At 42.9% G+C, this 13428-nt stretch overlaps 1 protein-coding gene across 9 annotated transcripts in view; it reads right to left on the reverse strand.

Moving 5' to 3' along the window:
• Nucleotides 1-352: 352 nt before the first annotated feature.
• The window catches only part of LOC115771357 (amyloid-beta-like protein), a 57554-nt gene continuing 44478 nt past the window's right edge, over nucleotides 353-13428 (reverse strand). For 2 of the 9 annotated variants that reach the window (XM_030717030.1, XM_030717031.1), the window contains exons 4-12: nucleotides 5777-5915; nucleotides 5433-5654; nucleotides 4721-5358; nucleotides 4501-4653; nucleotides 2508-2657; nucleotides 1771-2435; nucleotides 1539-1683; nucleotides 1287-1466; nucleotides 353-519 (exon numbers count right to left, since the gene is read on the reverse strand). In XM_030717030.1, the coding sequence (XP_030572890.1) occupies nucleotides 412-519; nucleotides 1287-1466; nucleotides 1539-1683; nucleotides 1771-2435; nucleotides 2508-2657; nucleotides 4501-4653; nucleotides 4721-5358; nucleotides 5433-5654; nucleotides 5777-5915 (2400 nt within the window). In that variant the 3' untranslated portion in view covers nucleotides 353-411. The remainder of the gene's footprint in view (nucleotides 520-1286; nucleotides 1467-1538; nucleotides 1684-1770; nucleotides 2436-2507; nucleotides 2658-4500; nucleotides 4654-4720; nucleotides 5359-5432; nucleotides 5655-5776; nucleotides 5916-13428) is intronic. The other 7 variants (XM_030717039.1, XM_030717037.1, XM_030717033.1 and 4 more) reach the window with 7 other exon arrangements.

The raw sequence follows: 13428 nt of genomic DNA on the forward strand, positions 1-13428 counted from the left end.
GAAACTCTTACATTTGAAGCATTTTTTCATTTTCTTACGTTCAGAATGTGAGAAAGGGAGAGAGTTAGAGAGAGATGTTTTTTTTTTTGTTTTACTGCATTTTGTTAAACATTTAAATACTTAAATTTAATTGCTTGCATTATATTTCTGCCTTTCATTAATTTAATATATAGATGCATTACATTTCACGTACATTGCGGAACTGCGGTCCTTTAGACAAAAAAAAATGTTATTTTGTTTATATTAATATCATTTAATTTTTGTTTGTTTTTTTTTTTATTTTTAGTGATGTGCCATGCTCTTTGCTGATTGTTGTTGCCTTTTTTAGGTGCATGCATTTTGTTGTTGTTGTTGTTATTATTGTATTCTTTTTTATTTTTATTATTATTTTTCTCTTTTTGCTCTAGGTGTTTACTCTTTCACTTCGAAATATTTGTAGGTTGGATTCTCGTACCCGTTGATTTGCATATTGGGTACAATCTTCTCCTCTTGTACGATGGGATTATGTGTGGTTACATTCTGTAGGTAAATATAGAGAGAGATATTGAGTATTTGTGTAACAGAGAGAGAAGTAAGGGTACTTCACACAAAAGAGAGAGAGAGAGAAAGATAGGTTATTTTAAGAACTAGATAGTTTACAAATACCTCAAACGCATAACCATTACAGTACTGTAAAGACTCTTTTAATGAACATTCCTATTGGGCGGGCATTCCTGCCCGTTTGAAGGGGAGTAACCCACTCCCGATTTTATATATTCCTTTCTCATGAAAGGGAGATTGTTGGTTATTACAATTTAATATGTAAAATATATTTACATGTATTTGACAAAGGAAACCATTTTTTCATGTCTTCAAGTCTTATATAGTAAACTTCGTAAAAAACGTTAGGCGATTTTTTACTGTGTATATACACAGTCGGATGCCGTATTAAAGCTATCAACATTGCATAAAGATCGGACTATAAGCACCGAAGTAATTCAAGAGTATGCTGGCTAAAAAGAAGCACAATCAAATGTCTGTTCATGTGTGTTATTTGACAGCTCGGATTCCTCGGATTTCCTAATCGGACATTTACTGGTAAGAAAGGGCTGTGCTTCCCATAATCTTAATTTTTTTTTGTCAAAAGATCTGTTCTCCCTTTAGCCACCCTTGTCTATCATCTTTATATCCCAATGCTACTCCTACGTGTTCCTCAATGTTATACAAAAGAGCGTGCAGAAATGATCTCTTATAGTAAAAAGCTCTCTCTTTTCTCTCTCCGTGGAGAGATGTACTTGGTATGATACCTGATCGACTTCAATGAAGCCCTGAGCGTGCGGCGAGCGAGATGTTCGCCATTTGGCAACGGCCACACCTACGAAAACGGCAGCCATTAGGGCGATGCCGGCAAAGGAGAGCGTGAAGTAGACGTTGCGTCCCTCCTTGGCCGCGTGCGCGTGCGTAAACTCACGGCGCAACGAGAAGCTCTGTAATGAGAACGAGAGAGGATAGGCTTTAGGCAGATACGGCGTGAGGCTTGGACGCCGCAGTTCAAATACCGATTCACGGTGGCCCAAATCGTGGGTCATGAAGTGCTGCACCTGCGGCTCAGCTTCCTGATGGGCCACTGCGGCGGCCACATCCTCCACCGCGCGCTGCACGGCATCATCATCTACTGTTGGCAGCACGGTCTGCACCTTGGTGCTGAGTTTTAACGCGAGCGGGGAAGAGAAAAGAAAATATGTTAGATGATCTGTAAAAAGGGGAGAGGCGTGATTAAGAGTAACTAACCTGACCGTAGCCTCGGCGTACTCGGCATCGGCTAGGTCCTTCTCGCTCTTTGTTGTATCGATGTTTAGATTGGGCACGGTAACCAATCCGCCAGGACCCTTCAACTCCTTGCTCCTGTCCTGCAACTGTTGCTGCTGCTGCTGGTATTGTTTCTGCTGCTGCTGCTGCTCGGCCGCCTGCGACTTGAGCATGTCATCGACCTTCTTGGCCTCCATTCGCAGCTTCTCCTCACGCAGCTTCTCGCGCTCGGCGGCGCGCTGCTCCTTGCGCTGCTTTTCGGCCAGACGGAGACGCTCTTTTTCGGCAACCTTGCGCTCGATCTCAATGCGATACTTGTCCAGTATGCCAGCCTCTGCCTCCTCGCTCATGCCCAGGGATGAGCCGGGTATGTCATCCTTGCTGCGCAGCGCCAAAATGTAATCGTTCATTAGTTGCGCTATCTTGGCCGACAGCTCAGGATAGCGTTTGAGCATGGTCATGGACTGGTTAACAGCACGATCGATATCAATTAGGCGCTCCAGGGTGCGTGGTCGCTCCGATGCAGCCGCCTCCAGGCCACCCGGTCCGCCCGAGTTCAACAGATGTCGATAGTGAGCCAAGGCATGAGCCCGATCCTTGTGCAAAGCGCGCAACAGCTTCTGCAGACACTTCTCCACATGATGTGCCTACATTCACAAAATCAACAACGACAACAATATAAATAATAATTTTCGGCTTAGACGGATGGAGATACTCACGTTCGGTGGCTGCTCGGTTAAAGCCTGGGTATAGCAAGTCATGGCCTCGCGCTTGCGTTGATTGATATGGGCGAGGACGCGTTGCTGGTGCATGGCCGCCAGCTGGTGCTTCTCGGCGTTGCCTTCTTCCTCGAGTGCCTGAACAGAAGTCTAAAATTACATTCCAATATAAAGACGTATTGCACACCAAGAGAGAAAGATTATCAGCATGAAGTTGAATTTTTTAAAACTTTGGATTGTTTGATTTATCGATAACAATTTATCGATTTCAATTTCGAATGCAGTTATGTTTCGTTGTCTTTTTTAAGTACAGTTACGTTTGGCTAAATTGTACAGATTATTGGCTATAGCTTGTCCATAGTTAGGGTTGTGTGTGTGTGTAAGTGTGTGTGTGAGTGAGTAAGTTGGTGGGGGATAATAGATCGTTCGATAAGTGCTGCGAACGTTTCACAATACTGTGCAGAGAAAAAGTTGATCGAGTCTGTGAATTGCAAATGCAATGAATGATACGAACAATCCCCAACATGTTCTATGCTTTATATAACATCATGAATGGGCTAAAAGCAAGGCAAGTCATGTATCTGAATCAGAAACTGAACTGGTTGACAACAGTTGCAACAGTTTGGCAACCTCATCGAGTATGTTTTGACATGAGTTTGAATTGGATTTAAGTTCTTAAGATCTACAATAATACATTTTCTATATAGGCATGAGTAAATATGCAAATTATGTACATAGCTATATAGGCGATTCATTCCTTACTAATGCATTCTATGATTTGATATATTTGTACGTTTTTTTTATGTTTATGCTAATGCAGAAAGCGCAGCATTTGAGGCATTTGATTTTCGGTTTAGCACTTAAGCGGCATTTGATTATAGCTGAGTATGCACTTATATGTATTATACATATGCAAAGTTTGCGTGTGTGTGTGTATGTGTGTGTGAGAAAGAAAGGACAAGAGTCATTGATTTGTTTCTATTGAGTTTTGTTGTGTTAGTTGGTTTTGTTAGTTGGGTTTGATTTTGGTTAGCGCTAATTGATAATTGGACAGAAATGAAAATGCGTCGGAAACTAAGGGTTATACGAGTACATTATAAAGCCAATCAGTTCAACTACTTAAGCACTTTTTGAGTACAATAAATAAATGTTTTCTTTCTTGAATTTTTTTTGATGTTCTGTAAATAGTTGTTTGCTGTACTTGTGGTGAGTTTAGCTTTCGTTATAACGAGTATGATTCATAAATCATAATGCTTCTTTGTTGTTATTGTTATTATTATTGTTATTATTATCATTATTATTATGATTACAATCTGATGCCTCTTTCGCTCCCATTTGCCATACATGGATACACAGAGAGTAGGAATTACAACTACATACATACAGATACAAAGTTAAGAAAATTATAATTTCAGGCAGAAGTTGTATGTTAGGTACGGCTAAAATCATTAAGTGGAAAGCGACAGGTGCATTGATATTGTGCTGTTAAATTAGGCAAAAGATAAACCAACTCTAATGATAATCATAATGATAGTGTTAATGATAATGATAATATGGAATATAGAATATAAAAATGAAAATGATAATGATGGTGAGACTAGATAGAGAATAGCTACTTAAAGAGGGCGCATGGTTTTGCCATGGCTTCGAGTTGGAGCCAGCCACAACTGTGCGCCCCCTCCTAAAAGACAGACGCAGACGGACACACACACATACATACATACATAAAGGTATGTACATACATATGTAAGTAGTTCGATACACATACATACATATACATATGTACATTGTTTTCATCTTTTTCTTTTTATAAAGATAGTGAGTTAGTGCGTGAGACAGAGATAGAGATAGCCAGAAAAAACAGACAATAAAACTTGTGACAGGTTGGTTGGATTGGATTGGGTGTTGGTTCTTAGGTTGGTTGGGGCTTGGGTGGTGGTGACCGGATTTTAGGTGGGTTGGTAGGGGAGGGCGGGGGGATCGGGGGACAAACCTGGAAACGTGCGGTCATGCGCTGCTTAAAGCTCTGCGCTGCCTTTGGATCGGCCAGACGCATATCCTGATACTTCTCCTCTAGATCGGACCAGTCCTTCATGACACGTGTGACCTTCTCGCGATGCGATTCCTCAAGGCGCTGTTGGGCTTCCTTTGTTTAGAATACGTTTTTTTTTTTGTTTGATAAATAAACCTGCGCCCTCAACGTAAACACTTACTTTCTGACTTACTTTGTAGCTCTGATGCTCGTAGTGCGGATCGAAGTGGGTGAAATACGGATCTGAAGTGGGCTGTGCCGTCGATGGTGGTGCGCCAATGGCCACACCTGCAGCGACTGCTGCAGCAGCGGCGGACAGCTGCGGTGTGCCAGTGGACAGTTCCTGCTTCAGCACAGACGGCTTGTTACCCACTTGCTCGGCAACGGTCAGACTTGCGGGCGATGAGGCCAGGGTGGGTGCTTTAATGGGGGGCTTGACACCGCTTGAGCTGCCATTGGAATCCCAGGCATCGGCAATGCCGGCCACTTCGCTATCAGAACCGGCGCCATCCTCCTCGTAGTTGTCGCTGTCCTCGCCGCTTTCGTACTCGGCATTGATGTCGTCCAGGGCACTGCTATTCGCATCGCTGGCAGCGCCATTTCCGCCCACCGTGGCTGCCTCGTCGGCGACCATTTCGTCCTCTTCGTCATCGGCCATCAGGTCATCCTCATCGTCGAGCTCATCGTCATTGGCATCCTTCGAGTAGTTCGAGTCGTTGCTGTCATCGTCCTCATTCACGCTCAGCTCCTCGTTGGCACTATTCAGCTGTGCTGGCGGCATAACAGGAATATCGGTCTTCTTCACGCGTATCTCATCGGCTGCAAGAAGCAAAAGCAGAAATATGACATTGAGTCAACAATATTATGCTCCTCAGTTGGAGTCAGCTACTCACTCTTGAAGTGCTTGGGGCAGCAGACGAACTCAACTCCCGAGAAGAGCGAAATACCGCAGGGCAAGAGCATGGCAAAGCTGCGCATCTGCATGCCTCGCTCCTGGCAAGCAGCGGCTCCGGTCTGATTCCATCTCACAAAGGGCCAGCAGCGTGAGGCGTTGTGTATGTGGTCAAAGAGGCAACCCTCTGGCACCAGCAGCGCGTCCGATTGGAATGGTCCTTCTGAAGCCAAACGAGTTGCCAAATTGCCAGTTGGTTCGCAGCATTTGTGGAAAATAGAAAGCAGATGGTTCACATTGGTGACGGCCGTCCAAAAACTGAAGGCTCATCCAGCTGTTACTTACCCAGGCAACGGAATGGCTTGATCCAACGGTGGGCACCCTTGCACTTGGCCGCATTCAAAGAGCCCTGACGACACCAGCCGCCAATCTTCTGATAGTGCGATGATTCCACAATGTTCGTAATATCCCTGTTCGGATAGGCCTGCAACAACAAAGGAGAGAGCAAAAGTTAGTTATCTATCCAACAAAAACTTAAGGTATATCTATTTTTTGAATATTACGCAACGAAGACATAATATTTATCTTAGAATAAACATAACTAAGTTTCATCTAGAATCGTTCAGTGTTAGAAATTTAAAACACCGTTTATAATTGAATTTGCTGATTTACTGTTACACAACACTGATAACTGATGTGTGGCCATGTTTTGGTTGTCGCACTGCCCTCTTTTCTGGGCAAAGTGAAAAATGCATCAACTTGTAATTAACATGAAATATAAATTTTCCAGCTTCACTGCAGCTCTGAAATCAACTGATGAAATAACACTGTTAGGTAACAATTCACATTTCTAGTACACAACATTGCGGATTGACACATATCAAATGTTGTGAAAACTAATTAAACATTTTAATTACTTTCGAAGATGACTTTATGCCACAACCAGTGCACAATATTCCCATTGTGCAATGGTGTCCCATTACTTCTACAGAGGTTTCAGTGCTGCTAGGTGAATGCATACGACAAGCCCAACACTAGACTATAAATGCATATGTTATTTCTCAGCCTGACCTGCCAGCTCGCCCGATAAGCTGTTGCCGACTGATGCAAGTGGCATGTGTCCCATTTTAACACATTGCTGACAAGTTAATGCAAAAAAGAATTGCAAGCCGAATAAATATTTGGCAAGAGTCAATTAGATTGAAGTATGCAGAGAATGTGAAATTAAATTAAATACGTTTTGAATTCCGACAAATTGATTTCCGCTTTCTGCACAACCATAAACTCAAGCCTGAATGCTCTCTCGCCTTTAGTCCCAGAAGTGGATTTGCTTATTGAATTCTCTTTAGCGAGGCATTCGTAAACGTTTCAACCTTGTTGGGATGCTATTTGTGAATTGGAACAGACAGAGCCACAGCCAATTCTCATGAGTGGCTCTCAAGATTCAAGACTTTGGTTTTCCCTTTGAGTTGAGCTAAGCAAGTGGCCTTTTCATTATCTTTGAGGCGTTATTTCATGTGCCCAATAAATACGTCCACTAATCCAAATTTTTGTCCCAACATGCTTGCGTCTCTGTTTATGCATGTGCTATTTTTGGGCCCTAGCAACAACAACAAAATTATCATCAGCATCAAGAGTGAGTTGTGCCAAGTGGCAGCAGCTTCTTGTCAAGTGCGTGTGTGTGCGTGTTTATGCGTGTGTACGTGAGCGTACTTGAGGGCACATGTAAATTGAGTGCAACGAAGCCTTGGCTTCGATTTTGACACCTGACTGCTGCTGCACACACACACACACACACAGGCAAACTCAAGCAAAATTGGAGCACATACACACATAAACACTCAAGTGCCTATAAGTGGGCAGATGAAAGTTTTCAGTACGTTTTGCACCATTGTTGTGGCTGCCTGCAACAAAGCGAACTACTTGGCGTATTCGTAATGTGCGCATTAAGCACTCAAAGATCTATGAAGAGCAGGCTGACATTAGTCCTAGGCTATAGCTCTTTATGTTGATTAGTGCGTATATTTACAACCTTCTGCTTATCAGTATCTACACCCATATCCTCGACCGCATCCGCATCCGCGTCCGCATCCGTAAGCGTTTAGTCCGCTCCAGTCTATAAATATTCATCGTGTGTCTGTGTGCGTGTGCATATCCTCCGGGGAATTTCGAAGTGGATAAGCGGTTAAATCATTAGATATTTATAGGTTCCAGTTTCATTGTCTGTACGAATGCTTAGCCAAGCATTTGATGCGCTTTTGTTTGGTCAACGAGCAGTAAAACTTTAATTGGCTGCCCAGTTTGATTGACTGGCTAAATGACTGACTAACTGAATGGCCTAATAAAATATCGCACACAGCCACGTGTTACCCACATGCATATTCTTGTGTGTGTATGCGGTATGTGAGTGTGTGCTTGTGTGTGTATGTGCACTACATTTGTTTCAAACAATTATGTGCCGAGTGCCGCACACGCACACACCCACACACACGTAACACCAACAGCTCATGAAAATGAGGCCTTTTTAAATGTTGTTTGAGTGTTTCGCTGCAAATAGCACACACACAAGCATTTATATACACATCATAGTCACACTCACACATACACACAGAATGAGTGCAAACGGCACGTAGGCAACGAATCGCTTGGTGCTGAGCCATACGCCCAGACAGTTAGTCCCCACCGGATCCCCATAGCCCCCCCCCCCCCCCCCCCCCCTAACCCACAGGGCCTACGTCACAGCTTTTGGCGTCCAGCAGGCCTCCTCAGTCTGGCTGTGAGTATGCGATGTATTGCCGTATAGCTGTTGGCAACCAGGCTAAATAAAACATTAAAAGCACAAAATAATGATGCTGATGCATGTCAAGTCAAACTGAAAACCGAAACCCCAAAGGCACCCAAACTCGCTGAACACTGAAAATAAAACAAGACTCGGCGGGACCCCACATTGCGTGGGCATACATTCATGCAAATACATATACAGATAAAGACGTGTATATATATATATAAACATATATCTTTATATGTGTGTGTGTGTATCGCATAATACATAATCATATAATAGCACAGTGGCAACCTCTTGAATGGAGCATGTCCTCAGAATTGTTTCAGCATATACAAGTATTTCATTTCAAAAAAATTAATTCTATTTTGAAGTTTTCTAGAAATATATTATATTCTAACTTTTCATTTTTATGCTATATATATATTTATTTATTTTACCTTGGCAGAAAATTGGACTTAAACCTAAGCGGCTCAAGCTGGGGCCTCTGATTTATTTTTGACTAACCTAAAGCAAATTATGTGTTCCAAAAATATGCGAGCCCAAAATGGTTTGGCTGAAAATGAAACTGTTTTGAGGGAGATTTAGGTCCAAAGCATAAATAACTAACGCCCCAAACATGGCATTTATTTTTGGTGGATGACAATTTTGGATGGAAATCAAATTTAGCACGCTTTTTGTATATGAACATATTTATATACAATATTTTCATTACAAGCGGCAATTATCAATTTTAAATTGAACATGACAAATTAAGGTTTGAACACGAATCGAACGTTAAGGTTGGGTGCTGGTTCGAACCTCAAGTTTTTGATTGGATTAACAGAATTAAATAAGAATTGAAGACACATTGTGGTCCACATTCTTTAGTTTGCTCGAACTTAACTATTTATTCGCCTCCTGTAGCCAAAAAAGATCGCACAATTGAATATATGTACAACTAAAGTAGGCAGTACTCATGCAACAGTTTATTGTTGTCATGATTTCCTCTCGAAAAGCCTTACAAGTTCTAATTCTATTTTTGGTCCTGACAATACGATTGAATAGCTTAACTTGAAATTATGTGTCTATTGAATTGGGCAATTATTATTATTATGTATTATGGCATGGAATAAACGCTGTAACTGTCAACATAATTTTTTCAATTGCACAAAGACAACATTACATTACATCCATACGCTTGGCTGGGTTTTGAAAGCGGATCTTCGCTGTTCAGTTGGCCAAGTAAATGAGTCACTTCGTATTTGTCACCCGTATTTGTGCTCAGTTATCCGTTAATTGCTCAAGTGTTGTGTAATAGTTTAGGATACAGTCACGAATAAGATACGACATAAACTGGCAGGTCAATCAGTGGCATCGACTTTAACTGACCAGCTGTGAAATTGATGGCCCACTGTGCACAGTGTGTTTGGCTGTCGCTGCGATAGCGTGCGTGCGACTTGATATATGAGCACTCCTTCCATGCCCCACTTGGTTGCCATTTAAAGGAAAATGTAAAAACGCACATCATCAGCAGTGGCAGCAGCAGTGGCAGTGGCACCAGCAGTAGCAGTAGCAGCACCAGCGATGACGACGTCGACGGCATTCACACAACGGCCTCAACCTGACCAGCGGCGGTCGCTGCTGCTGTTGCTGCTGCTGCCTGTGGGTGACTTGTTTGGTCGTTGGAGTATATAAACGTGCCAACCGAATGCGCAAACCAACACACATGTTCACAAACACAAACGCACACATTTACAAAACACACACACACACACAGAATCACTTTCACACGTACACGTGAAAGTGCGGCGGCGGGAATGAGAGAAAACATTGTGGGCATTGGCTGGGCTCTTGGGTGTCTTGGCTACCCAGGCAGCCGCAAGCCCTGCCCAAGCCGACACTTTTTACCTCGCCTCGCCTCGCCTCAGCCAGGCTTGGCCTGGCCCGGCACGGCCTGGCTGGACTGGGCTAAAATGTGTTCGTTCTACTTGGCTTAATCAAAACATATTCAACCGAGCGTGAGGCTGTTTAAGTGCTTCGCTCGAGAGAGCTTGCCACAAATACACACGCAGTGAAACTTATTGTAACAGAATTTGATTCTTTTGTTTCTATAAGCACACAAACACACACACACACACAGCACACTTGCATGTGGGGTAAAATGAAAAGCAAATTTAATTGTATAAAATTAGCAAAATGCGCGGCTCCCATGTGGGTCTGTATATAATTGTGTCGGTCTGTTTGTGTGTGTGTGTGTGTGTGTGTGTGTGTGTGTGTGTGTGTGTGTGTGTGTGTGTGTGTGTGTGTGTGTGTGTGTGTGTGTGTGTGTGTGTGTGTGTGTTGTGTGTGTGTGTGTGTGTGTGTGTGTGTGTGTGTGTGTGTGTGTGTGTGTGTGTGTGTGTGTGTGTGTGTGTGTGTGTGTGTGTGTGTGTGTGTGTGTGTGTGTGTGTGTGTGTGTGTGTGTGTGTGTGTGTGTGTGTGTGTGTGTGTGTGTGTGTGTGTGTGTGTATGTGTGTGTGTGTGTGTGGGTGTGTGTGTGTGTGTGTGTGTGTGGGTGGGTGGGTGTGTGTGTGTGTGGGTGTGTGTGTGTGTGGGTGTGTGTGTGTGTGTGTGTGCGCTAATGACAGGCAAACAATTAAACTTGACATTTTCTCTATTGTCCCTCGCTCAGAAACACGCATTTCTGCACACAGGACACGCGTGTTTTTCTATTGTTAACCGTGCTTATCCTTGAGCAATGCAATTAGACAAGTTTCAATATAGCAACCAGAACAACAACAATAACAATTGAAACAACAACAACAGCAGTTGTCACAAAACATTAGCAACAAGATGGCGTCTCAACATATTGAACACAAATGGCGGCCATTATTGTCAACCTCATCAGGAACAATAACAACAGCAACAGCAACAGCTTGCTCTCTGTCCTTGAAGGCAACATATTGTTTTATACATACATATTTTTTTTTATTATTTGTGGGCTCACATAGTTGGAACTAATGTGCACACTTGGCCAGCAAAGTGCAGCCAGACACAAATTGACACAATATATAGTTAATATTAAATAAATATTAGGCCTGCAAATCCCAGAAAAATTGGCACTAATGTATAATACGTTTCAAGCTGCGAACCAACTGCCTGTCTTAAATTAGGGTTTTAATCGAAGTCCGTATTTAAGTTTTTCCATATTTTTTTGATTGACATCGCTATTTTCTATGCAAAATAGAAACAGCTGCTCGATAAGAAGTTGACTAAAACAAATTTGATTGATTGCTTCAAAGTTTTCAATGTTCGGCTCAATAGATTTACATTTTGTACAAGCAATAGGGTAAGCGAAACCTCTTTTGCTCAACTTTATAAAGTCTGAAAAATAATTAATTTTAAACGCAGCTCATATTGAATTTTGGCAAATTGGCTGGCTTCCCTCACTTTGATTTTAACAAGCTCTCGAATTTCGTTCATTTGCTGGCAAAAAACTATAGCATACTGCGGTGCGCACACGGGCAACGCCCACATATCAATGCCTGCGGCTGACAGTTGGCGGCTTGGGCTTTGAAGCAGCGACTTCGTTCGCGGGGCACGCCCCAAATGCCCCAAGTGCTTGACAATGCAGGCCAAATGCAAACAATCAACTAGCGTGTGTGTGTGTGTATGCTTTGCCAGTGTGTGAGGTGCTGCAGTTGAACGCGTTATTGAAAATGATTTTTTAATGCGGTATTGACGCGAGGCCGCACAACACCGTCAGCCACCACCCTCCGCCGTCACTTGGCCACGTTATTCTTCAGGCTTCCATATCTACCGCCCTCTGGCCGGCCACCATCGCATTCTCCTCCGCTTGCGCAGACTCTATGCGTGCGCTGGCAAATCATTTTGTGGCAGCTTCCTATTCGCATTATTCTGTTGAAGGCTTTTTTCGTTTTGGTTTTTTTGAGTTTTTGTGCTAGTTTTTGCGCGCGGGCTTGCCTTAAAGTCCGTTGAGCATGTCTGAGCCGCCAGCGGCATTTGTTTGCACACGCCGAGCTGAGCTTGTTGTAATTTAAGTTCTGCCTCTAACGCCACTGCCACTGCCATGCCACGCCGACCCTTCCCTTGCCACCAAAGCCCTCCGGCAGGCTGCGCAAACAGTTTGAACTTGTGTCGTATACGTATTTTTAGTTCAGTCAACGCTGACGTTAGTAAGTTACTGTTACGGTTACGGTTACTCATGCCAACAGTTGGCCTGTGGCCAACCACGAGTGACCGCTGCAGACCCCCTTCCTCCCTTCCATACGAGCACACACAAACACACGCACCCATTCCTTAACTGGCCCCCGCAGAGAATCTGGGCACTCGGCCTTCGCGCGTGTTTGGGCCTCAACGCGTTGACATTGAAATTGTAAAAATAATTTTTCCTTTGCCACGATTCATTCACACACACCCACACACACGTATATACACTCACATTCGCTGACACACACCTAAAGATACACATTCAGTCAAACGCACACTCATACACACAAAGTATAACACACACACATACATATTTAAAATAATACGGGTAAAAGGCTAAATGATGTGTTCCTTCCATTTGTTTGTGTTGTTGTTGTTACTGTTGTCGTGGTTGTTGCTATGGTGGGGCTTTTGTAGTGTCAATTCAAACTTTTGTATCACAAAGTCATTTTTGTCAAACAGGCTAAGCAAACAATTTATTAGTTGGGTCTCTTTTTACTTTGTTTCTCTTCCTTTCTACTTCTCGCCCGATTTTTTTTCTCTTTCTGCATATGTGTGTGTGTGTGCGTATGTACATATATCTGTGCATGAGTGTTATTTAAAAGTCGTTTAGACATGCGTTGTTGGTCAGGCAGCGCATTAAGTTACACTTTTTAATAGGCTCTCCTTACAATGCGTATACGCTACGTGCCCTGAATATCACACCCCAGTTTCTCGTATACCCCTACCCTACACATCCTCGCCGAGGTGAACTTACATATCTGATGACTATTACTTGAAATTCTTTCAATTCTCATGATAGGCATATTCATACTATGAGTTCGTTATGGTTAATATCATCTTGATACTCGATGTATGTATATTATCGGATTCCTCTTTTTCTCTTAATTTTCACTCATTCGGTAGTGTCTCACTTGCTCCATCACTCTTACTTTCTCTATCTCTAGCCCGCCTACTCGTTATAGTAGCAGTAAAATCATTATGACTTACTTGAATTCATGAAAATCGCATAGAAAGGTAATCT

The sequence above is a fragment of the Drosophila novamexicana genome, unplaced genomic scaffold, assembly GCF_003285875.2.
Source record: "Drosophila novamexicana strain 15010-1031.04,08,12 unplaced genomic scaffold, DnovRS2.1 tig00000068-arrow-arrow-pilon, whole genome shotgun sequence".
Lineage (NCBI taxonomy): Eukaryota > Metazoa > Arthropoda > Insecta > Diptera > Drosophilidae > Drosophila > Drosophila novamexicana.